The sequence below is a fragment of the Ambystoma mexicanum genome, chromosome 8 (assembly GCF_040938575.1).
Source record: "Ambystoma mexicanum isolate Mex_15411 chromosome 8, UKY_AmexF1_1, whole genome shotgun sequence".
Taxonomy (NCBI): Eukaryota; Metazoa; Chordata; class Amphibia; order Caudata; family Ambystomatidae; genus Ambystoma; species Ambystoma mexicanum.
Window position 1 is genome coordinate 436,115,640 of NC_090929.1, and position 25,562 is coordinate 436,141,201.

Below are 25,562 nucleotides of genomic sequence, written 5' to 3' on the forward strand. Positions count from 1 at the left end.
AGGCCCAACTTTGGGGACATGCAACTGCTATGCTTCCAGGTACTTCTGCTATCTTCCGAAGGCACAGCTGGTACTGAGAGTGCGATTGAAGGCACAGCCGTCAGTGCAGAGCCCTTAGCAAACATTTCCAATGGGTGTGTTGTGAACTCCTCATCGGGAGTCATTGCTCTCTCTCCATGAGTGGTATTTCTATTCCTTTAAAGAGGAGGAAGACGAGTGACAAGATCCACTTCCTGATTGGGACCTTTTTCTGTTGCTTTTGGCGCCTCTTCCTCGGTTCCTGCTTTACAGGAGTCGGGCCTCTGAGAATTTCCACTTAGAGTGGGTGATAGCTAGAGATTTGGAGCGTGGAGAGCCTATGATCAACTTGGCAGCCCACTACCTAAGGGCCATGGGGTTCATGGCACCAGCAAGCATTGTATTGCTTAACGTAGTGCTCATTACAGAGACACCATAAATGTTGTCTGATCCGTTATGGACATCTTTACATCGCAGTGACTGAACCACAAGGGTTAAGGGCTGAGGCAGCATGACAATGCATAGATATAATTTTTTGAATGTTACAAAAAGGAGCATGCTGAGCAAAAAGAAAAAAGGTAGCTGAGGTGACGCGGCATGATGTACCCCATTTATGTTGAGGCAGCATCAGTTGTGAGACTGTAGAGGTTAGCTATCTGTGCTAGATGGCGAGATACGTTACACCCCACATTACACTCCTGATGGACGTTTTTCCAAAGACAGTTCCTGCTGCAGGTATTTCTATCAAAATGAGGAATCTGTGCGGATGCAATCCATTAAAAGAACAGACAATGCAAATGGCAACAAGCAGACTTCAGACGAAGCAGCCAGCGCCTGCTGGCAACAAGGATTGAACAAAAGACTTCAGTGGCAAGGGGCAGCAGCAGAACAGTGAAAATTGCCCTTGATGTTGCACAGCAAACAGAGCCACAGGTAAAATAACTTGGTGCCCACATTCACAATTGGGTCCCTTCCGTGGATGTGCAGACCTTCCTTACTGGTGCAGATTCTGCTTGTCCTATGAGAGACAAGAAAATTACAAAATGAAGAGCAGGGTGAAGAACCAGCTGTCCACACTGGCCCAAGAGAAGGAAGCACCTGCAGAAGGCTTCACTTGGTCAAAATAGTCAGAGCTTTGCTTTACTTTAATTGGCTTAGACAGTATGTTTAAGCAGCTGTCCCAGAGTCCTTCAGGGTGTTTTGGATTTGAATTCTAGTGGTTGACTGAAAAATGGCTCCAAAAAGACCCCCCCCCCCCCCGATATAAAAAAAAAATACTGCGGTAGAAGGGACCCCTGCACACCTATCAGAAATCATGCACCACCCAGGGGGACTTGTGACATCAGTCAAGGTGAGGATGTGCATTAGAGAGTTTGGACCTTAAACCCATCCTTACCAGTTCCAAACACACAACTGCCCCATCCAGGCTCTGGAAGGAGCCCTTGAAGAGGCCTAAAAAGTAGCAACTTTTGGAAAATATGTATTTAGTAAAAACAAATTGGAACACCATCCTGGTTGCATCACAGGAGTTGTGAGATTTCATCCAACAAGAGGGTATTCGGTGCAGGAAGACAGGGAAAGGTGCTTCACTGCGGAACAGTGGAAGAAAGAGGTATAATCCACAGGAAATTACCTTTAGGGCCCAGGTATCAGAAGTGTTGGTCATCCGATTTGTGACTAACTGGGCATCTCCCACTAGCTTCCACCAGGGAAGAATGACCCAAATTGAAAGGATCATTGTAGAGGTGGAAACGTTGAACCTGGGCACACTTGTGCCTCCATTTTGACCATGGAAAAGCCCCTGCTGCTGTTTGCCCGAAGGCCTCGGACCCAAACCCCTGCGAGAAAAGGAGCTGAAGAAAAGAAAGGGATGTCACCTGGCAAACTATGTGGATGGCTGCTGGACTCCCAGCCCAAGGGACTTGGTGGTAGTTTTAAACTTTGAATGCCTTTAAGTTCTCAAGCATGTCATCTACCTTGGATCCAACGATTTACTCCATAAAAGGGCATGTCAACCAGCTTTGCTTGTACATCACACACAAATCCATTTGTTCGCATCCAGGGGTGCCTCCTGAATACAGCCCTGATATGATATGGCATTTATAACACGCTATACACAAGTGCCCCACCAAATGAACCAGACAGTCAGCTGTGCATAAACTCACCTGAAAGAAATGCTCGCAAGCTTCATTGTTTTCTTTCACTAATTCACAAGCCCAACCTTAATTTCAGGGGGTAGACTGTTTGCAGTCTCATTCACCCCAGTCCATAAAGTGTAGAAATATTTTCCAAGAGTGCAGGGAGAGTTAGCAGCTTGCAACACAAGGCGGACTGTGATAAAAAAAAAAAAAATCTTGCAGGTTACTTCTCTGAAAGGGGGCATGGTGGGAATGGTAACAGCCTCTGCACCTGTCATGTAAGCCTGAACCACGCAGAGCAGCACCGGTGGAAAGGAACATCAAATCTGAAGGAATGGAGTGTTCTTGGTCTAGGCTCGGGGCAGAGGCAGGCTGGGTAACAGCCATTACAGGGTTAATAAATGCAGCACTCCTTGCGGGGACTGGTCTCTAAAATATCTGTTTGATCATACTGCACTCTGGAGACTGTGGGTGCAGATATTTACAGGTATTCCACTGCTTTTGAAATAGTTTTCTTGAATGGTACATTAACATTATTGTAAGGCATTGCCTGCCTGAACTCCAGTTCAGGATAAGTGTCTACACAGCTGGCGTACCGAAGGTCATAGGTCTAGCAGATTAAACCATCCTGCTGCTCAGAGCTCTTCAAGGAAGTCACCCACATCTCCTTTATTGAGGAACTCAAGCCCAAAAGTGACAGGATCGCCGTCCCCATCAAAAAGTTTACCACATTTGGGCAGAGACACCCATGTGGAGGCAGAGATCATTTCAATCTCTGCTGTACCTCTTCAGAGGAACTGGTAGAGTGGCATGGATGCCTGTACCAAATCGCTTTACGCCAGGGTTACCTGGCTAGAAGGCATAGTCACATGGCGCTGGAGTGGAGCAGTCACCCCAAATCAGAGGCCTGAACTGAACTTGAGGCATGCCGAAGTGGTGTCCCTAATCATCCAGAGAAGGTGCAGTGTGCACTTACTCAACCACTCGCGCTGAAGCCTTGGCGAAAAGGTCTAACATTTTCTTCCTACATTCCTTTCACTGCTCCAAAGTGGAGCAGCTGAGGGGGAATGGTACCAGTGTAGAGGTGATTTTTTTTTTTTTAATTACTTTTTGTAAATAGGTTCATGTACACAACAATAGAAAACAAGTGCACTGTAATTTTGACAAACAGTGAAGACCTTGCAATACATTCCGCTTTCAAGTATTTAAACCATGTGTAGAGGCTTACCTGTATTCTCACGCCCTCCCAAACCAGACAAACGCTTTCCCCAGTGGCCCCAGACCCACCACAGCACTATAACATACATTTTCTGAACACTGCTCCCTCAGTGTGATCCACTCTATTCAAACTACTTCCTCCTTTGAAGACAGCATCGCCCGTACTGGGTCCCAGATATCTGTAGGTCGAAAACCCAAAGGCATAGTCCTACAATACTCCAGCTCCAAGTCCAGGCCAAGTCTCAACCATTTAGACAGTGTTGGAACTGTGGGGCTCGACCAGAGCATTAGTATACAATGTGTTGCCAGTAGCATACAAATAGACAACCATTTCTGCCTGCTCTTCAAAACACCTGACATCCACCCAAACATACAACATGGAATATTTAACGAACTTTGCAGTTAATCATACTTTCTGTTGCCACCGCCAGCTGGGGCCAGAAGGTAACCAACTGCGGGCAACTCCACATAACATGTATGAAATCGGCATTATTGCTTTTACACCTATGACATTCCGCATCACAGTTACTATCAAACTTTGCCTGGACCGCAGGCGCTAGGTACGCCCGATGGAGGATTTTGAGCTGGATCAGCTTGAAGCGAGAGTTAATGGCCACTTTCTATATGTGTGTACACATCGATTTCCACCTGGCGTCCCCCAGTTCTTCGGCTAGATCAATTTCCGATTTCGATCGCCTATTTATTTCTTCCCTGGGGACGTTATTCAAGGTCATGTCATAGATGGCAGCTACTATACGTCTACAATTCGCAAAGTTCACTAAGAATTTCAACAGTGTGATCGTATGGGGCTCTTTCAGGAATGACGGCAACCATGCCATTAATGCTGCTTGGAGTCTGTGCAGCTGAAACGCCAACCCAAATAAATCTTGCTCCCAGGAAATAAATGACCCCCCTGGATAAAAGTCAGCCAAAGTTTGAACCCGTACCTCGATCATTCGCCCCTTATTTTATCGTCACATGTTGGTGACAGGGCCTGAATATTTCATAAATCAAGCTCTGGGGGTGTACGGAAAAGACACATGCATCCTGTGGCATAGTCTTCCCCATGCATGCACTGTGCTCGCTGCTGCATCAAAGGGGCAGCTATCATTTATCTTAAATGAAAGGAGGGCGCTTTGTAGGGAGTACGGAAGTGCCTACCTCCTTTCCAGCTTAACATGCGTGAATTGTCCCGAGTTTGGTATCCAATAGGAGACAAAGGACACCTGGGCTGCCAGAAAGTACAACTCAAAATCCGGCAGGCCAACTCCAACCTTTTCCCATGGTCTGACAAGATACTCCCACCTTATTCTAGGCGATTTCGGACTCCACACCAACTTGACCATTAACGATTTTAACTCTGCAAAATATTGGGAAACCGGCCATATTAGGATATTAAGGAATATATACAGGAATTTTGTCAGAATAATCATTGCTACTTTCCCAAGAAGAGAAATTGGGAGTGATGCCCAGTGATCAACTCGGCCTCTAAGCTCCTCCATGTAGACCCCGTAATTATCTTAGTAGAGCTTCGTCTTGAACCTGCTAGTATGTATTCTCCAAGTACTTCGCAGACACTTGCTCCCATCTGAACCCTATGGCCCCGGCAGGTCATCTCGTATTCTCATTCAGTGGAAAGAGGATTGATTTGGACCAGTTCACTCTTGGCCCTGATATATCCCCAAGTGATTCTATTTCCTTGGAGTGGGGGGGGGGGGGGGGCGTTCAGGTCACTACCAGGGTTTTTAATATACAAAAAAATGTCATCTGCATAACGTATGATCAGCTGCGGGTGCTGCCTCCCGCCCCCAACGCCAGCCCCCTTTGCAAATGAAGTCGCCTCAGCCTCTCAGCCAGAGGCTTCATTGCTATAGTAAATAATAATGGCGATATTGCGCACCCCTGCCACGTTCCCCGCCCAGGTCGAAAGCCTCAGAATGTCTCCCAAACAACCCTTTTCTCGACGTTACACACACCCCCCCCCCCCCCCCCCCCCCCCCCCCCCCCCCCCGAGTACAGCATTCGAACACAGCACCCAAAATAAGATGGGAATATCTTTTCAAGCACAGCAAACCAATACACCCATGTAACCAAATCAAAGACTTGCTCCATGTCCAACATTGCCCCAATTGCCTGGACTGAATGATCTACCTGTGCCAGCACCTCGAAGAGCCTGCTTAGGATAAGGGCCGTGCTTCTCGATGGGATAAAACCAGCCAGGTCTACATGCATTATAGAAGGGAGGAATGGCTGCAATTTGTCCGGTAAGATTTGGGAAAATATTTTAGTATCAACATTAATGAGAGAAATCGGTCTATACGATGCAGTCCAGTGGGTCCTTGTCTGGTTTCAGTATCAGAATGATTATCCCTTCCCGCATCGTAGGGGGCTAAAGTCCCATCTCTAGACCTTCACGCCACACCTCTAGTAGGTATTTAGCAACCAAAGGTCCAAATTCCATAAGGAATTCTGAGCTTAGCCCATCTGATCCTGGTTCCTTAGCCGACGGAAGATTTCTAATTGTCATTGTGATATCTTCAACTGTAATTTTGTCACTCGGAGCCTCCACCGCCTGTGCACTAAGCGATTTTAAGGGAGCGTTTCCCACAAATGTTCGTAGGTTATCAGGGTGCCCACTAGTTCTTGCACCATATACATTCTTATAGAAGCCCCGGAATTCAGCCAGTATACCTCCGAGGTCCGTCACCATCGATCTGTCTGAACGACATATAGCAGCTATGTCAGTCGGTCCTCTGGCTAATACTCAGCATTCTCGCTAGGTACCTGCGAGGTCTGCTTTCTTCCCCATACGTGCGTGCCAGCTGTGGCGTGGTCAGAAACTGCACCTCTCCATCTGCCTCCACGTTGAATTTACTCAGAACATCCTGAGTCTCTGCTAAGGATTCAAAATGGTCGGCCACTGCACTACCTCACCCCATGTCTGCAAGGGTGTGTTCCAACACATCTAATCTGCCTCGAATTCCCTTCAGTAACCCACACTCAGTTGATGTACACCGACCCCTCAAAGTAAATTTAAATGCCTCCCACAGGCTACGCACAGACTTCATAGATCCCACATTTGTTGCAAAGAATGATGCGATAATGTCTTGAATCTCACTGCGATACACCTAGTCTAGAAAAGCTTGAACCTTAAAACGCCAGTGTGGTCGAACTACCGTTAGTCCCGCCAGCCTGAACTGCCATACCAGTGGGGAGTGATCAGACAACGTCTGCGGCAGCATTATACAAGACACTACCTTGAAACAGCTCTGGCTTGGCTAGGATATAATCAATGTGCGAGCTTGTGTCGTGCACAGGGGAATAAAAAGAGTAACCGCTCTCATCCGGATGCAAGGCCATCCAAACATTAACCAATCCCAACTCGGACATCCCACCGCATAGCTTTAGTGACTGAAGAGTCTAGGTGCACACTCATGAGATCTAGCCAGCTTTGCCTGCAACACAGCATTCAGGTCCCCAGCCACAACTAAGTGCGTATGCGCATACTTCATACATTTTACCCACAAGTCTGCATAAAATCGAAGGTCCTCCACATTAGGTCCATACACATTCAACAATGTGATCAGACTCCCGGCTAGTTCCCCAGAAAGTATTACATATCTTCCCTTAGGGTCACAATCTTGCTCTGAGAGCTTAAACCCCAAGGATTTGTGTATGATTATTGACACTCCTCACGAATAGGAGAAAGATGTAGACTACCTAGCATCTTCCCCATGATTTCACAAGTCCTGCAGACAAAATTCCCAGCAAGTTTGTTTCCTGGAGGAACATTATCGTAGCACTGTGCCGCTCAATGTAAGCCACGACCTTGCGCATCTTTGCATAGTTATTGAGGACCCCGATGTTCTAGCTCAGCAGGGTACAGCAATCAGAGCTTACATACCTCACATCAGTCTTGCTGACGAGCCTGCTCCCCTTCCCAAACAGCCCACCTCTGTATAAACCTCTGGTACACTCAACGCTCTCAATGGCGCACACATGAACCTATTTCCCATTAACCTTATTTCCATGAACCTTGTCAACCTCTCCCCTCCCTGCAGCTCCCATAGCCTCCCATCCTTTCCCTTAACACCCTTCTTTCTAAGGACACCCACCCCTACTGCCAATCCTCAACGAGCAGTGACTCGCTACCACCCTCCCCCAAATTCCTCATTTAACATTCTGAAATGGGGCGCCTACCCGGGGGCGCCGGACACAGCAACCTTTTCCAACCCACCTCTATCAGCCCCCTCTTTAAAGAAGCGAAGGCCCTTCACAAAAGGATTTTGGCCCTATTTGTTACATTTAACCTCACGCCCTGCCACAAGGACAAGTCTTCATAAATCACTTAAACAATAATCCGAATCATCTCGATAAGACACAAATAGGCACTTTGTATATTGATCAACCACAACTCAATAGCTTATCCACTCAAGGCTTAGGGAAAGACTCCACAAAGGCCAAAGTCCCGGATGGGTCAGTGAAGAAAAGGGTCTTATTGTCATGCACAATTCTTAATTTGGAAGGATAGAACATTGAATACTATATTTGTTTATCCCGGAGCAGTCTCATTACTGCCAGGAAGGACAAACAAGCTTTTTGCACTGATGGGGCTAAGTCGTGATAGAAGAACACTCTCGCCCCCTCATACTGCACATCTCCCAGTTCCTGTGCTCTTCGTAAAATGGTATCCCTGTCGTGGCAATTCAAAAGTCTCGCTATGACTGGGCGTGGGTTTTGACCAGGTCACAGCATCTGTCCTGAAAATCTATGTATTCTTTCCACTATGAACTGGGGAGACAGCTCAAGATCACAGCGCACCGCTTTGAAAAAGGATTCCATAAACCATTCCATATTTCGTGATGGTATTGACTGCGGGATCCCAGTGACCGGAACATTATTACGCCTGGATTGCACCTCCAAATCTTCATTTTTATCTTTTATTTCCTTCACCTCTTTCTGTAAACCCTGAATTGGAGCCATGACCTCGCCACTTGTGTCCTCCAGCACTCAGAGCCTACGCTCAGCCTCTCTAAGGCAGCCACTTTCTTTTTTATTAGCTCCTGCATGCAATCCATTTTATACTCCATGCCGTCTAATTTAGTGTTGACAGCAGTGAAACAAGTCTTCATTCCGGCCAGCACCAAACTCAACTCTGAGGCACAGTCTGCCACATGCTCCGCCAAGGCTTTGTGTGATTCGGGGACAGTTGCAGCTTCAATCCCGGCCATTTTAGGTGATGCCATCGTGCCCCTATGTAGAGCCAGCCCCTCCTTTTGAGTAAATTGCAGGCGACCCTACTTCTTGCTCCCCTTTGCCATCCGACAGCAGCACCGCCCGAAGGCTCTCCCCTCAGGTCTTACCACAGGAACTAGTAGCCACCTTTATGTTGTTCACAGTGCCATTCACCAGTCTACCTAGGCATGCACCTCACTTGCAGATCGAACTAGTGTACCACCCCTGGGTTATCATGTAATGGGGCAAGTTGCTTTTACCAAATCTCAGCCCTTACCCATCCCCCAGCTTCACTCCTCTCACCCCAAAGCGTGTTGCATCCCCAGTATGGGGAAATTACAGGTTATAATCTGCAATCACCAACGCTTCTAACAGTACAGAACTGAGATGGAAAAGACACCTCTGTATTCATTCACTGGACACAGCACACAGTGCGAGTCAGCTGTGGGCTGGCTGCCCAGGTCCGCTGTGTACACAGACTCTGCAACAACTGCAGTGCGCTTACCAGATACTCCTACAGTCCCACAAGGGGATGTTCATACAGATCCCGGCACAAGGCCCATCAATTCTCCCTCAGCAGCTCGCACGTACTTACCTATAACAACATAAGGTTCAACACTGCCAGCAGCGCGCTTCCGTTCTCCGTCCCAGCATCTGTGCAACAGAGCCCCACCAGCGGCTCCAGAATCTCCAGCAGTTGTAAAGGTCCTTCTCCAGCAAGTTTCACCTGCATGCTTCAGACTACGTAGGAGGTGGTACAGGGATTGTACCACCTCAATGGGCACTGCCTCTCTAGGCACCAGATAGTGGATCCGCCTTTCCCCCGGGAGCCCGCACTCCATCCTTGCGCATGGCAGTGCATTATGGTTAATTTTAGCGAGCATCTCGAGGCGGCGCTGATGCGTACAGCGCTACACATTCCCGCTCCTCTGATCTTTCCCAGCTCAGAGGGGTCACATGCTACCGAGATCCGCCCGCCCTCCACAGCCTGTCCGTCATTCCGAAGCTCACTCGCTCCCGGAGGGGCAGAGTGGGGCCAAACAGACGGACTCCCGCTTCCACACAGTGCAGCGAGTGCTTGTTTCTGCAGCCCAGCCACAGGGTCATTAGCGCCCCCGCTGCAGCAAGTTTAGACTCTCGTAGCCCAGCCAAAGCATGTATGGGCCTCCTTCTCCTATGGTTCGGTGTCAGAGCTCAGATGTCGGTGGTCATCTTGGTTGATGGCTCTCGAGCGCCCCCATAGGAGGTGATTTGTTAAGACTCCATGGAACGGGAGGGACAGTGATACTTCCTTGAAAAGGATGAAAAGTGTCATCCGGAGGATACTGCACCGGGGAGCACGATCTCCTGCAGTTTTTTCCGGTCTTCATTTTCTGTATCAGGGGGAGAAGATTCTTCAGCTCCTCTGCCTTCACAGCAGGCCAGGAGTTCTTGTCTGAATCCAAACGCACTGATGAAGCCAGGTACTTGGATGATATTTACCAGCTTTCATGGACAGCAGTGAAGACTGTTGCAACATACTCCCCAACGGTCTTAGGGTGCTTCGACTGGTATAGTCGAAGACCAAGCAGCACACAGCTCTTTTGTGGATCCAAAAAAGACATGGGATTCACCCTGTTTGTGTAGGGTTTGAATCTAGAAGCCTTTAGCAGTGACATGCTGCATGTCATAAATCGCATGGTGAAGCAGCAGTGTTCCCATAAGCAGCCTTTTGAATGAAAAAAAAGAGAACTAAAGTCACGCGGTAGAGGGGCAAAGAACAGGCTTCACATACATATCACCCATGACATCAATAGGGAGTCTGAAGCACCAATCAAGAAGAGCAGAGCCAATGTAGAGCTGCCATGTGCCACCAGGAGCTTAAAAAAAGTTTCCCTAGCCAAACTTGTGCCTGTAGGATATTTCCATGATGAGGAATCTGTGGTAGGAATAACTCCATTAAACAGATGTTTTAAAGTCCGTTTTCTTGTCTCCTGTACTGAATCAAACAGTTCTAAAGGATTGTCCTGCCAGGCAATGGTGCATTTTGGAAGGTCTTCAAAGAAAGCATTCCCCCACAAAGCCTAGACATTTTTCCTTTGGGATGGTAATCAGCCCTACAATTTATTAAATCATTAACTAAGACATTAGATCTTCAGCTCGTCTATATTTCTGATAGGCCTCCATCCTGAATAGACATCATTGAAAACTTAAATACATCCAGGGACACCAATTAGAACATGGAAATATGATTCCTACTTAAACAGGTAGCTTTTCTTTGTTGAACTGCTAGGACACTATTATTACAAATATGTATTCTATTTTAAAAAAGAGGAAATATTTTACTTGTGTTTGTTTTCCCCCTCTTCTGATTGTAGAAATGTCAGTTACGCTGCAACACAGTAACAGTATTGGACTGTCTCAGCCAAGGAACCTCAAATAGTAATTGAATATCCAATGCATAGGGCAAGGTACGAATCATACATTTTATATTAGTCAAAAGTAACGATGGTAGCATTAGGATACCGCTAATGATTCATAAGAGCCAGGTTATGCCGCCTGCTATATTTAGTTATTTGGGAACCTTGAATATGATGCAGCTATTCTAATGTTGGTTTCTTGGTGTTTCTACTGGTCTCTCGGTGTCAGTTTAGATAAGGTCTAAGAATACACAGTCAAGTAATGTCTTTAATATCATGTTAGCTCAATAGTGTATATGGTTTGAACTGGCATTCAGTGTTTATTGAATGTTCAGCTTTGAAAAAGAGCCTAGGAGGGCTTGAAACATGTTGGCTGCCACACGATTACCTATTTTTAATAAATAAATATTAAATGCAATATAATTGATGAATTGTGTATTCAAGTTAAGTTATTACACTTCATGAAGAAAAACCTGTTAATTTTAATATATGGCCCTCCAACAAAACAGTTACATGAACGCAGTTATTTCACAGTCGAATACCTCTTTTTGCTAAGAGTCAGACGCTCTCTATAGCTTTGGTTGCCTCAATTTCAATCCCGAGCAGTAGGGAGCAGCCTAAAAGGCTACATAATTCTTTGTCTTTGAGTGACGCATCTCAAGATTGGGGCAACCAACATTTTCCTACAATTTGTAAAGCCCTTTGATGTGGCTGTTACACCTCTTGGATGAACGATTTGTATGGCTAGTGTACACAGCATTATGAATGATATGTTCATATACAGCTTTGTGACACAGCGATGAGAATAGAACTTTCAAGGCATTGCAAACCTATCAAAGCTGATGGAAAGATCTTCACCTACCTCAAGCCTAGGGGTGAGGCCAACCAAAACCTAGAGATGTTACCCCATTGACACACATCATTCACAAACGTACAAGAGATTGCTTTATTTCAAGAGCACTTTGTTAAAAGACAACAAGGATCCTGCAGTTCTTGCACTGATGAACACATTCAATTAAAATGGAGAAACCCTTTCAGAATCCCTTTAACACTGCATTTTCCAACACCACAAGTAGTAGGTAAACCTTGGTTGGAAGCATATTATCATCGTCCGTCAGTGCATCAAAGTTCATGAATTGCTAGCAGGCAGTCTGACTTCAGCTCTAGTATTTCTTTCTTAGTGTTTGGAATTTTACCCAGACACATTTTAAAAAAAAACAACATACAAAATGAGGAGCAATACTTTTAAATGCTTTTCCCTGGACACATGGCTGAGGCAAACTTTGTATTCTGTTTTTGACTGGGACACTACATGGTGGATATTGGAGTGCAGGAATCGTCGTAGAACACCATGGATTTCTGAGCCAAGAGCCCTGATCCTGGTTACCAAAACACTGGAGGGACATCAGCCAAATGATTAACAGTCTATTGGGGTTTCCCAACCTTGATAGTACTAGACCATGCTGAAGACTAGACAAAGTTCAGTCACCAGCAATACATTGAAGCAACTCGGTCTGTTACCCAACAATATCAGGTAAAAGAGGATTCTTTAGAACAAAATTCTTCCCTTTATAAATAAGCACAGAAACAGAAAAGGCACAGCAACATGTATGCAAGACATTTGGGGCAGGTTTAGAAGCCTGCTGCCAATCACTGAATATAAAATATTAAATACTTTGTTTCTAATCACAGTTATCTTAATGAGGTGCTGTGCCCTTCTGAGTTTGTGGGATGGAGATCCAAAACGAACAACACCATTAACACAAAGGAAAAACAGATATGGAAGACACAAGAAAGGCTACATTACTTTAGTTAAAAGGGTCCAAATAAAGACATCTTTCATGCTCAAATTGTGCCATTGTAGGGCATGTGTCATATTAAAAGAAAATTCTCTAAATGTCATCCAAGCTCTCTCATACAGTAGTTGTCACTGCCATTGCACAGATTTCCTGAAACGTGCCTCTCCCATTGGTTATTTCTGCCATTCCCTATTAATTTAACTCTTGCTATTTCAGTTTGCAAGCTTATCAAGATCAGGATGATTGCAGATGTCAAAGCAAGCCACAATAAGTATACAGTAATGTAGACATTGCTTTGCAAATGATGTGACCTCTTGCCCATCACAAACATTAGAATTAGATGATTCTACTACATAGTCTCATGTCGTAGGAACCACAATAGTATACCTCTGTACCCATCTCAGAATCCCAAAACTGTACACCCACTAATGGATCATTATACTAAATATGGTTCTGTGCTTTCTGTTTGTACAGATAATCACCAGTCATAACTTTCCCCCAGTCCCTCTGAATTAGGTTTATCCAGAACAGGCAGCTTAAAGTAGAAAACATGTCAGTGGGTGTGTCTCTACACCATGTTCATTCACATTAATAGGCAAACCACTGCAGGTATTCATCTATTCAAGATGGAAGATGTAGCATGTCCCTTCTCAATTCTTTGTGCATCTCAGTTACAGGAACCATCTCAGTGAGGGTAGGCAAGCAGGTCGGCTGTTCTTTGCCCAGTTTTATATTCCATTTTAGACAAGCTAAACAAGTATTATTGGACATTGAAATGATGCAAGTCTGTGAATAAAGTAAAGCTGGAGAAGGAAAATATCTCACAATACTTAGATCAGTTAAAGAGAAAAACGGCACTAGCAGATACACCTCTTTTTGGCCCTCTTATTTTATAGCCAATGAAGTGAACAGGCTCCAAGCTCAATCCCCAAAATAGTACTACAGATTGTTAAAGCACCAAGTTGTACTACTTCAAACAAAGTCACTCTGGGGTAGGGGGTGCTTTCATGTTAATCTATGAAAGATACCAATTCTAGAAAATTATAGACATTTTCTTCCCCGACATTGGATCTTTCATAATCACAGACTTTGAATAGATTCAAGAGTAGACTTGGACTTAAGCCAATGCCATACAGAAGGGAAGGCGGCAAAGCAATGCTTCTGCATCCCATGATTGCCCGAATTGGGCATCCTTCCTAGCATGCGAATCCAGTTGGAAATTCTTGGTGAACGGCCTACCAGTAACCCTTGGTATGCTCTCCATGTACAGCACTCTGTGTTTGCATTTTGTAAAACCCCAATATTCATATATACCAGTACGGCCGTGCCATGTTGCAGGCTGCAAATATCTTAGGGTCTCATTACGAGTTTTGTCGTAATACCACAGAGATACCACCAAATGGTATTACTGTTACCGCCACTTGGTCTGGTGGTATTACCACCGGCAGTAATACCGACTGATTACAAGTGGCAATTTGGCATTGTTAGTCCCCATTGATGGAGGGGATTTCAGCAGTATTACCACCAGCGGAAATACTGCCTTAATGGGTGTCTTTTGGCAGTAAGGTGGCAGAATTACCACCAGCATTTTGCTGGATGTCTTTCCTCCACCTCACCGCCAAACCTGTAATTCGACAGTGCAGTAATGCGGTGGTAATGCGCTGGTAACACTTACCCCAGCATTACCGCCAATTTTCCAACACCACCAAACTCTTAGTGAGTCTGTTAGTTGTTGTGGCAGTCAATACTTTGTAGGGTGTGTTCTCACTTCTTTTAGAAATCGGTCTATTAGAATTCTTTTGACGGAGTGTGATAGAGGCATTGTTTGCAATTCCTTTCTTTTAAAATTCCTGGCCCTCACTGCTACTACCAAAAGCCACAAATAGTTGTCTGTTTGACCGACTGTCGTGTCCAAGTAGTAATACAATGCCTGCTTCAGTTTCAAACAGATTTGTACCCATCTGGTCCCAATCCAAACTTCTTCCAGGAGATATCAGTTGTTGGGCAAATTTTGGGTTGGTGGCCCGATTTGACAGTCCTGACCAGTTTGAATGGTGCAGATCCTCACCAAACCTTTCAGTAGGGTTTTGGAGAAGAAGAGGACTTCAAAAGTGCCCTGGGACCATCTTGTGGGATTAGCATCCATCGATGAGGCCTCTCTGCTCCCATGGTCACTGACCCAAGGTGGAGCTTGGGACTCTGCAGATCCTTGATTTGTGGCCCAGGAACATTGTCACCTGAATCAGCTGCTCTCCTGCATGAAGAGGGGCCTGCCTATAGCCTGTTATTTGCTGGTGTTATGGACCGAAGCTGCTGACTGGGATTTCTTTGCCATCACTCTTCACCTGCTGTGTCCTGGAGGTCTATCCTCATCATGGGAGTTCTCATTGCTGGTGTCCCCTTGTTTCTGGCGCTCTCGCTGCAAGTCTGCTCTAACCATTCCAGAACTAGGCGATCGGAAGCACTGCTTAGCCGGACCAAATCCCAACACTCTTCAGGCATTGCATCCGCATCTGCAACCCCTGACTCCTTACCAACGGAACCAACAACAAAAGTGACCCCAGCGATTTAGACTACCCCAAGAAGCGTCTTGCAAAATCCGAGTTTGGGTGCCAGGGTACATAACGCTCTTTGTTCCGCCCTTGCCCTGCAGGGATTGCATTGGCACAAAGTCCACTCCCTAGCACTACCGTTACCTGGCTGTTATCAGTGGAGTTATAGCCTAGGATTCCCACCCTTTGGTACCGCCTAGGATTGTGGAATTGGATGTGCACCACTAATTCCATTGTAATACCTTTTATCCAAAAATGGGCTTTTAAGCTGCGTTTATTTATATGTTGGCTATAGCCAAAAGCTGTGCAGGGGTTTGTGACTGTACCCCCAACCCCTTTTCTGGTACTTACCATCATCTTGAACTCTGGCTGATGCATTGTCAGTGGTCTCAATTTTCAGGTAACATGACATCCTTGCTTCCTGTCTCAGAGTGTCAAATGATCTTCTGTGGTGGGCCCGACAAAACATACTAAGGTGAGAGTCTCTGTGGAGAACTTGCCCTCAGATTACAAGAATCACAGACGGCTCAGTCAAGGGATGGGGCGCTCATCTGATCATCCAAATAGTGAGTGGGATAGCAAACAGGTTAGACCTGATCACCTTCCTTTCCACTGATCAGTTAAAATGTACCCGGACAAACAATGGCTTTGCACTATTCTATAAATGGTGTGGTGTTGAGGCCCTCACTCCGAGCAGGGAAATAATTATCTTGGCCACGGAGAATGACAGTTCTGTTGGCAGCCATCTTGCAGAGAGACAGAGAAGGTGGTAGAGGTGAATGCTCCGAGCAGGCAGGGCTGGATCGCTCACGAATATGAACTGTGCCACAAGGTACTGAAATTCGGATTTAATGAGGACCCAGAACAATATTCTCACTTTTCTATTTATGACAAATATTTTTATATCACGCCGGTCCATTGATCCCATTCTGAATCGAAAAGTTGACCTTTCTCGTGGTGGTTCTTTGAGCCTTAACATTCCTATTCTTTGCAGCTGCTAACACTGAGTGATGTTCCTGGTTGCCCTGACCTCTGTCACAAGACAGAATGAGCTCTAGGCTTTGTTTTGCAAACCTACCTATCAGGTCTTTATCTAAAGAGAAAGCGACTCAGAGTCAAACTAGCTTTCTGTCCGAAGGTCATATCTGAATGCCTGCTAACTCAGAATATTAATCTTCCTGATGTTTTTGTATCCTCCTCTTCACCCTTCTAAGGCAGAGGAGAATTTTCCATGTCTGGATCGGAAAAGGAGTCTTGCTTCTAGGTTTTCCAGATGAGAGACTTTAGGAAAGAGGACTATTTGTTCATCTTGTTTGCTGGGGCGTAAATTGGCTCCAATCAGACCATCTAGGTATACTGTACTCTGCTCTTCAGAGTGTAATGAGCTTGCAGGGAAGGATGGGCAAGAGGGCAGCCGTGTACCTTCCACTAGATGCCTGCAGCCACCTCCATACTGCAGCAATGTGTTCTAGGCTTGGACATCAGCCAAGCTGCAACATGTGCTTTTATTTACACATATTTGCAAAATATTACTGTCTGAAGATCTTGTCTGGCTTGTCTGGTGATCAAACTTGCTCTCGTCCAGGTTATGTACTGGTTTGGGAGCATTTAAGATGCAAAATCTGTGGGAGTAAGCAATCACTAAGAAGAACAAATTACTTAACTTTAGTAATGCTCTTTCAAGGTATTATACTGACACAGATATACCCGATAGCCCTCCTAGCCCACCACTCATTCAGTGATCTAGTTACATCTGCTGCTGAGCATGAGGGAAAATAAGGTGGAACTGACGTAATGGGGTGTGGTTTGCTCCGTTATATACACAACACATGGTGCTGCTTCTGGAGTCATGGAGTTGGTGGAGCAGAAGGGACCCCGCATGAAACTGTATTGTGCCTCTCTAGTGGCTGAAAGAACATGGGGCACTGTGGAGCATAACTATATGAGGAATGTGTGGGGGGATAATTCATCAGAAGAATCTTACTCTATTTGCTCTTCCACACTATGAGGTGCAACTGGCTCAATGGTACCTCTTTAGAGAGGGAAGCAACATCCCAAGCCAATTGTGAGGAGATTGAAGATTGTTGAGGGGCTCTAAAAGAGGTAGGCAATACCCAAACCAAACTGTTTGCAGGGCCTTACTGATCTGGATATGCCCCTAACTTTCCAGCTGCTACCGAGCATGAGACAAGGACGGCCTTGGAATGGAAAAATTGCTAATCGGCAGAGTCTCCTGAGAGTAGTCAGCCTCAGTAACTTTGTTGTGGTCCAAAAGCTTTGAACTTTTCCAGAGTTTCATCATTCTTGGACCTGAAAACGCATTTCCCATCAAAAGGCATGTCTATATGCTTGTTCTGATATCGGGCGTAAATCTCAACGTAAACCTCCAGAAGTGGAGTCTGATGACAACAACCCTATGATTCTACCCAAGTAGTCGACCATGACCATGCTGGACCAGCAGTAAAAACATCCAAAGTAGGTTGATATCCAGCTACCATATGCCAGACAAACTATTTCACAACATAAACTCACTAGGACGCAAGACGCATTAGTTGAACAAAGGCCAAGGGTGCCAGAGGCAAAAACCTTTTTGGCCAGGGAATCCAGCTTCTTCTAATCCAGAGACATTGTAAAGAAAATATTGGGTTTAAATTTGGTGCTAGTAGCTTGGACCACTAGACTCCCTTAGGTGAGGAGACACACAGGCTCCTCGGGGAGCAGTCAATGCCGCTTAGAAACCGTCATGCATACCGGTTGTGCAGAGGAAGGATTTGGGCCAGAGTAAAGCATGGATTGCTGCAGTGCCCCATTGTAGAGGATGAGCATATTCCGTTAATTTGTTCTGTTACCTGTGGATTATTAAAAGGCCACAGGGTTAGCCAGCCCAAGGCCCTCAGCGGTCCTGTGCATGAAGACATTGAAGGAAGAAGACATTTCCTCTGAAGAAACAGTGAACACATCAGAAAAAAAAAAAAAAATCAAGTTCAGGAACAAGCTCGAATCCACTACCCTCCTAGCGTCCCAAAGCCAAATCCTCCACGTCAGGTTCAGGCCCATAAAACAATGCATCACAATGTCCTAAACATCCACCAGTCTTTGAATTCATAATTATCCTGTGGAAATATGTGTTCAAGAATGCAAGGCTGGTTGTCTAGAGGCATTAAGAGGAGACACAAACTAGTATCCTGCTTTGGGGACAGTGCTGGAGAAGGCGTTGAATGGGAGTCGAATTCAGTACAACACAGGTGTGGGCCCATGCTTGGGATTCAGCCTCGGAGCCAAAGAACCTCAATGGGACCTTCCACTTTACCAACCTCAGAAGTCAGCGCAGATATAGGAATTGGAGGTAGTGGCCCAAAGACCAGAGCAGAACCAATATGTGGTTCACCTATGTGCAATCAGTGGATTTCCACTTTAGACTGGGCATATTCCATAGTGGCCTGTTGAGCCATGCCGTGGGACTAAACTTCCCATCATGCACACGGAGGGTTCATTCATGCAATTCGCTGGAATGTCATGGCAGGGGTCATATAGCACACAGTGAGTCGCACAATGCTACTTGTGCCTGGTCATGAAAGTGAAGATGAGACAAAAAGTGGTATATGGGCGCTTCTCATCCAATCCATGTACAATTTCCAGCAGCGCTTTTTATGTGATGTGTTACCCTGGCTTTATTGACCTTTGGAATGTCTTTTGGGTTGGTCACTGTAGATAATGTTTGACTGTTGGTGAAAAACTTGGTTTGGTGCTGAACTATGAACTGTGTTTGATTTGCAATTTTGGATTTCCCCTTGGTTCTGGAGAAGTTTGATAGGGAGAGTCCTCATTAAATTGCTTGAAGACCAGTACCCTAGTGGGCACTTGAACTCCTGAATCTCGAACAGCAGCATTATACTGGAGAGCAGGTCCTCCAAGTCTACCTCTTCTATCTGCCCCCCTACGTTACACCCTCTTACCGCCCGGGCAAAGCCCCCTTGCTCTTCTAGAATGTCTGGTGTGCTTTTGTTTCAGAAGTACATCTCCAACCCTGTCCTGTCCTCATTTCCAACTGCCCATAGTTGTCCAGTTTGCTGTGCCACAAACCAAGGTACTTGAAAGAATACGGTGGGAGGTGTGTTGGTATCAGGGTCTGTAAGGAAGGCTACTAAACCACCAGACCATAAAAATCAGAAGGGCTGGATTCTTGTCAGACTTTTCAGTCTCAAGTTGGCCAACTATGGAAGTTCTTCAGGAAACAGTACACCCTCAAACAGAAAAGAGCTCTGCATAATCTTGATTTTTCAGATGATTTGCTTAAGATGATTTGGTTAAAAGGAGAAAAGTGCTTTTCAAAATCGCTGAATGAAATGACAACTGCACAAGGCCTCTCTCTTTCAGATGGCACGTAGTAAAGAATCTGAAGAGGCTCTAACGAGGCAGAGCTTAATGCCAGACCACTTCACTTGCTACAGGGAAAATGCCCCAAAATTAGGTGGATGGACTATAATGCAACTGTTCCTCTGTTATAAAAAATATACAAAATGTTCCCACCTTGAGGTGGAATACTAAAAGTAAGCAAATCTATGAAGGAGTCAATGATCGGAAATTAGTGCTAGAGGCAAGTAGTTGTTTCATTCTAATTCCTGGCAGGCATATCACTAATATTGGCAAGTGTGGGTGACAATTACTGTGCTTTGCTCTTAACAAAAGGGAAAGACACCAAAAAAGGAGAAGACAGAACATAAGCAAGAGGCAAAAGGCACATCAATGCATAGCAGCCAGGCAAGACTGGGCAGACAGGAAGACTACCATCAGAGTTTGGGTAGTAAGAGGAGAGAAAAAGGAAAGATCACATTTGTTTGAGACTTGACGTGAAAGAAAGTGTTCCAATGTGAGGATTTCATTCCACCCTACAAAGGCTATGAAGATCCAAGCTTACACGCTTGTGTGGTAAATGCAACAAACCCCATTTAGGCAGCACAACTCACCATTTCCAGGTTTTATGGCTTCAGGAAGGCACAAGGCACAAGGCACTGTCGAATTATTCAAAGGAACATTAAGGTGACCTCCTATGCATAGGGAAGCACAGTACATCATGTGCAAAACCAGGAGACAAAGTCATAATTCATCAAACAAAGATGAAAGTAAGGACAAAACACACAGACATGCCCAACTAAACTGTGCGAGAGAATTGCAGAATCAGAGACTCTTTAGGACAATTTTGCCACGACCACCTAAATGGGATGCGGGTGAGTTGCAAATTGAAGCTGAATGTTCTCCAAAGCTCTTTTATCAAAGCAGTCTTATTCTTGAATAAGGAACGGCCCCCCAGAGTTGTAATAGTCAGGCCATACAACACAGGCCTAAACACAGGTCTGCGCCAGCTCCACCAGCAAGGTGATCCAATAAAAGAGGAAGAGCAAGTCCCCAACAGGGTGCATCAATGCAGCAATTCTACATTAGCTTAAGATAAGGTCCCCACCATACTGCCTCAGCTAGTCAACTGTATACTAACTTAAGGCCAGTTACCCACTACACTGCTACAGCAATGCTACTCTATACCCCCTAAACCCATTCCATCAAACCTGCCAGCGCATTGACAGTGCACAGACGGGATTAACCTTCACTAGCAAAAGACCAATAAACCCCACATTGCACCAACAAGGCAGTTCTACACTAGCATAGGGTAATAACTGCCCTCATTCTTTGCTAGTACAAAGCAGCCATATGAGAGCAAAAGGTAGAGACTACCAATGTTGTAAATCAGTGCAGTGGTTTTATACTAGCATAAGGTTGAGAATACCACCATGTCACACAAACAAGATGAGGCTACACTAGCACAACACACCAGGAGCCCCAGCACTGCAGCAATGAAGTGGTCTAATGTAGAAAGGCCAAACTCCTAGCTGCGTTAGCATTGTAGAATAATACAGAAAGGGCCCTCAGATGCTATGTGGTTTCTTATTTTAGCCTGTTCTCAAATACTGGTATTAGCTCAATCCCAATAGTGTGAGCTCAACAAGGATTCAGAGGTTCAGTGTGCAAAAGCAACCAGTAAGCATCCACCCCTGATCCCACTTTCTGTGCATACCCAGCAGTGGTTAATAAATTGGGAGGGTAACTGAACACACACAAGGTCTGCCTAAAAGATTCTGGCTACCGCAATTCATAACAACTCTTAATATGGCTCTGAGACCCCAGGACACCTTTGTGCTGAAACAAGACTATGTTCTTGCAGCTTGCCCTTCCCAGGTTCTTCTATTTAAAACCTTATGTGGGTTTTTCCTAGTCAAAAGGGAGGAGCTGGACAGTGAGAAGCAATGACCAATGACCTCCATTAATCGGTCTCATACTTATCTGTTTACTAGATGAGACTGGTCGTTGTCTGCTTACTCAACTCCCAGCCTTAGTCAACACTAAAACCTGAGAATGGAGGGGCTCCCCATATGGGGAGAGAGGTATATTCATTAGTTTTACAAGTCCCAGAATTCCCTGGTCTTTGAGATGAAGGGAAAGACATGTAATTTCTGAGAGCATTGAACTGCAGGTCTGGTTTTGTGAGAAAGGGAGGTACTAATGCTCTAAGGAGCAGGCAAAGCAAAACAGCAGAACCTCTGGTTTAGTACCTTAAATCAATGCACTTAGTTCTCAGAGCAATTACCAGCCAAGTTTGTGACTTGAAGCTGTACAGTTAGAGATAAAGGGTTTATCCTACTAAATAACCCATTCACGTTGGAAAGGCTCCTCTGAGTATATGGCAGTTGCCCTGAACCATGAGCCACTAGTGCTTACATGTGTGCCACGACCTTATAAATGTTGGGCAACATTCCACCATACAAGGCAGCATGCCAAGTTAGATTTGCAAAGGCCGATGAACGTCTCAGGATAAAGCCAAGTTGACGTTCTCCATCTGTAACGAAAGTTGTCAATTTCAAATATTTTCAACAACAGATGAAATTTGCAGGAGTGGAGCACTGTGACCTCCCCAGCATCTGAAACTAAGGCAAGACATTTCTTTTTTTAAGACGGAAGAATATGGTTATGATCTCTCACCAAAACTCTGATTGTCTGGCTGTGTTAATTGTAGCATAAGAGTGGATGTTGAGGGGAATCACTCGGCTTCAAGTGCTTGAGAAATATGTTGGGCTAGAACTTCAGTGAGTGCAAAAATTCAAGAAATGGAGCAAAAGGTTATAGCTATAAAACTGAAAACAGGGTACAATGGACATAAGCCCATCAGCATTGTAATGCTAGAACCTTATGGATGGCTTCTTCATGACTTTAAGCTTCACCAAAATGGAGTTCAAACTGTGGTTTCCCGGCCAGATTTCAGATTTGGGGCAGAGTACTGGCGTCTCATTCGTGGAGGAGTCACAAACTGGTTATAATGTTTTTGTTGGTCTGTCTGCTTGTGGTAGTAGGAAGAGGGGCCTTCAGAACTGCTACCCTGATTATATGCACTGTAAAACTGGCGGTGCTGGTAAGCTTGGTTTCGCTGCTGCTGACAGGGGTGGAGTTCGGGGGTCTGGTATCCATCAGAAGACTGCAAAGATTCAGAAGAGCCTGAAGACACCTGGCGCCGGAGGCCTCTCTGGCAGCCATTATTTAAGGAATTGCTTCTCCAACGCTGGGGAGGAGGCATTTCCTGCTGTCTATGCTGCTGCTGCATTTTCAATTGCTGGTTCCGCATCTGACTAAATGGACTCCACACCTCATAGGCTTCACCAGAACCAGATTTTCCTCGGTGTCCGTCATCCTCATCCGGACCTTCTTCGACTTCCCTTGGGATTTTCACCTCAATCACGTCCTTATCTGTTATAATGATATGGGTACCTGGGCTCCAGGAGTTCCTGTGACTGGGATTGCTTTTGAAGGGGAAGCGGGGTTTGCGGTTCTCAGGGGGAATAAAGCGATGGGATGTGGTCTGACGACGCAGCTGCTTGGTTATTTCCTGTTGCTGCAGGTTCTTGAACTTGACCTGCTCCTGCCTCATCCACTGCAGCCGTCCCCGTCTAAATAGGGCATCGTCCTCCATAAGCTTGGTGACACAGATCTCCTTTCCAGGCTCCACTGTGCCATCCATCTCCTGCCTGTCCTCTGCCCCCAGTATGGCAGAGTTCATTGTATTCTCTCCATTGAGATCATGGACTCTTTGACCAGCAGTAGCTGTTCGGATTTTCTTTTCTTGAGAACCTATCAGGGGAAGAACCTTCTCCATTTTGAGCATTTTGTTTCTCAGAGCTCTTATCTCCTCATCCTTCATATTGTTCTGGTTCTTTACCTCTTGCAGAATATCCTCCAGTTTGTCCACATGCACCTTCAAGTCATCGACATCAATTACACCTTTCCCAAGGGTCATGACCTCTTCAATCCGCTCATCCCCAACGCCCACTGTATCCCAAACATCGCGGGATACAGCGCGCCAGGAATCACGTTCGTTGGGGTCTTTCTTACCATACATGGCACAGAGTTCTTTCATTTTAACAATGGCCATCGCTTCAATCTCTTGCCGACTGTGGCGGAAGTCGTTCAAGGCCACCTCATAGCAGATCTCCTTCACAGCTTGTATTTTAAGATCAGAGATGGTTACCCACTTAGAGTCTTTGCTCATACGCCTGCGCTGAGGGATCTGGTACATTTTGGTGGGCTCACGTCTCTTGCCACTGCTGGGAAGCCCACATTTCATTACGATGCTCTGCACTTTGCTTGGGGGCAGCTTCTCTCGCAAGGACGTGATGAGCCTCCAGCTCTCCTCACATGATCGCTTCTCTGAGTCATCCCCGCTATCTGAGTCTGCGTCCTTAGGAGAGAGAAAAATCAAAATGGCCCCAAAATAATCAAAATTAAATTAGCAAAACTGTAAATCAAATTATGGAGAAAAAAAAAAAAAAACAAAGAAAAAATACTGAACAGAAAAAAAGTGTAAGAAAACAAAAGCAATAATTGAAATCATAACGTGCAGTCCCCACCGTGCTAACAAGAGAAACACAGGACCACAACACCAGTCAAATTCAGCACCCACAGCAGTCAAGAAAAGGCCTGGGTCTTCTCAGGTCCCACTAGCTGCATCCAAGAGAAGCATGTATATTGAAGACCAAAGGTGAAAGAGGCAGCTTAAGGTTAAAGGTGAAAAGTGTGTCCTGGAACATGCCAGAGAACATGTGCAAGAGGGCAAGCACTGTGATGGCTTCTGGTCCGTTCTTCCAAAAAGCCGTACGAGAGCAGAGCAGCAGGACCACAGGCAGTGGTGCAGTCACAAAGTTAGAGCAGTTAGTAGACACTGCACACACATTGCATGCCAGGCTTTAGAAGAGGTTGCTACAGAGAAATCGAAGAGGTTAAATGTTGGGAAAATAGAAGATGTTAATGGGCCAAAAATGTTCAGGACAGCAGAGGGGTAGTATACACATGGTTCTGACATTTTAAGGGTTTAGCAAGCCAGACTCCTCCTATGAAAAGTGTCAGTGTCATAAGGATGAGAAACAAGCATAGGACTCTTGACAGTATGTTGGTATATTGTTTTTCCATACTTTGAAAGTTATGGGATTGGCAAGTGTTTTGTTTCAATTAGAAAATAAATATTTACCTGTATCAATCAATTCCAAAGCTTTGCTATATAAGTGCCACTACCTTTCAAGGTGAAACTCCTTGGTAAAAGGAAGATCAAAGCATGTTCAAAGACACTATGGTCACAGGATGGACCACTGTATTATGAGGCATATTAGTATTGTTCCCACCATGTCACTGAGCCCAACTTGGACTTTTGAATGGCTTCTCACAGCACTTCTGGATTATAACAATCACAGGACAAGCAAGGGCTCTCAAAGTTTGTTGACCAGGTTAGGGGGGAGGAGTATTAACTTTCATACATGACCAGGCATGAGGATCCATTGTTACGGGTAAAAAATGTCAATCACCTTCGCCATATGGGGTATGCAGCTTCCCACTCTGAAAAACACTGCCATTCTGAGGGACGAGGTAACAGACTCCCTAGGAGAGCTGATCAGGACTGCTTTGCCGAACATGGCATCAAGAACTACAGAGCATCCTGTGACTAAGTACAGAAAAGCCTCCATGTAACAAATAAAGATCGCAATCAAGGGAAAACGTCTCGGGAGGATAGCTCAGGGGCAATGCGCTCGCCCTGGAAGCAAGACGACGTGGAGCAACAGGTTCGATCCCCGGGTCCGCACTTAGAAACCTCTGAGTATTAAGTGTGTTATA

At 45.4% G+C, this 25,562-nt stretch overlaps 1 protein-coding gene across 25 annotated transcripts in view; it reads right to left on the bottom strand.

Annotated features, from left to right (window-relative positions):
• Positions 1-25,562, bottom strand: part of KIF1B (kinesin family member 1B) — a 2,119,562-nt gene that overhangs the window by 1,487,721 nt on the left and 606,279 nt on the right. Inside the window, exon 21 of one of the 25 annotated variants that reach the window (XM_069609990.1) lies at positions 11,941-24,138. The exons of the other annotated variants lie outside the window; for them this stretch is intronic. Coding sequence (XP_069466091.1) covers positions 22,642-24,138 — 1,497 coding nt within the window. The 3' untranslated portion in view covers positions 11,941-22,641. Of the gene's footprint in view, positions 1-11,940; positions 24,139-25,562 lie in introns of those variants that run through there. 25 annotated transcript variants of the gene reach the window in all.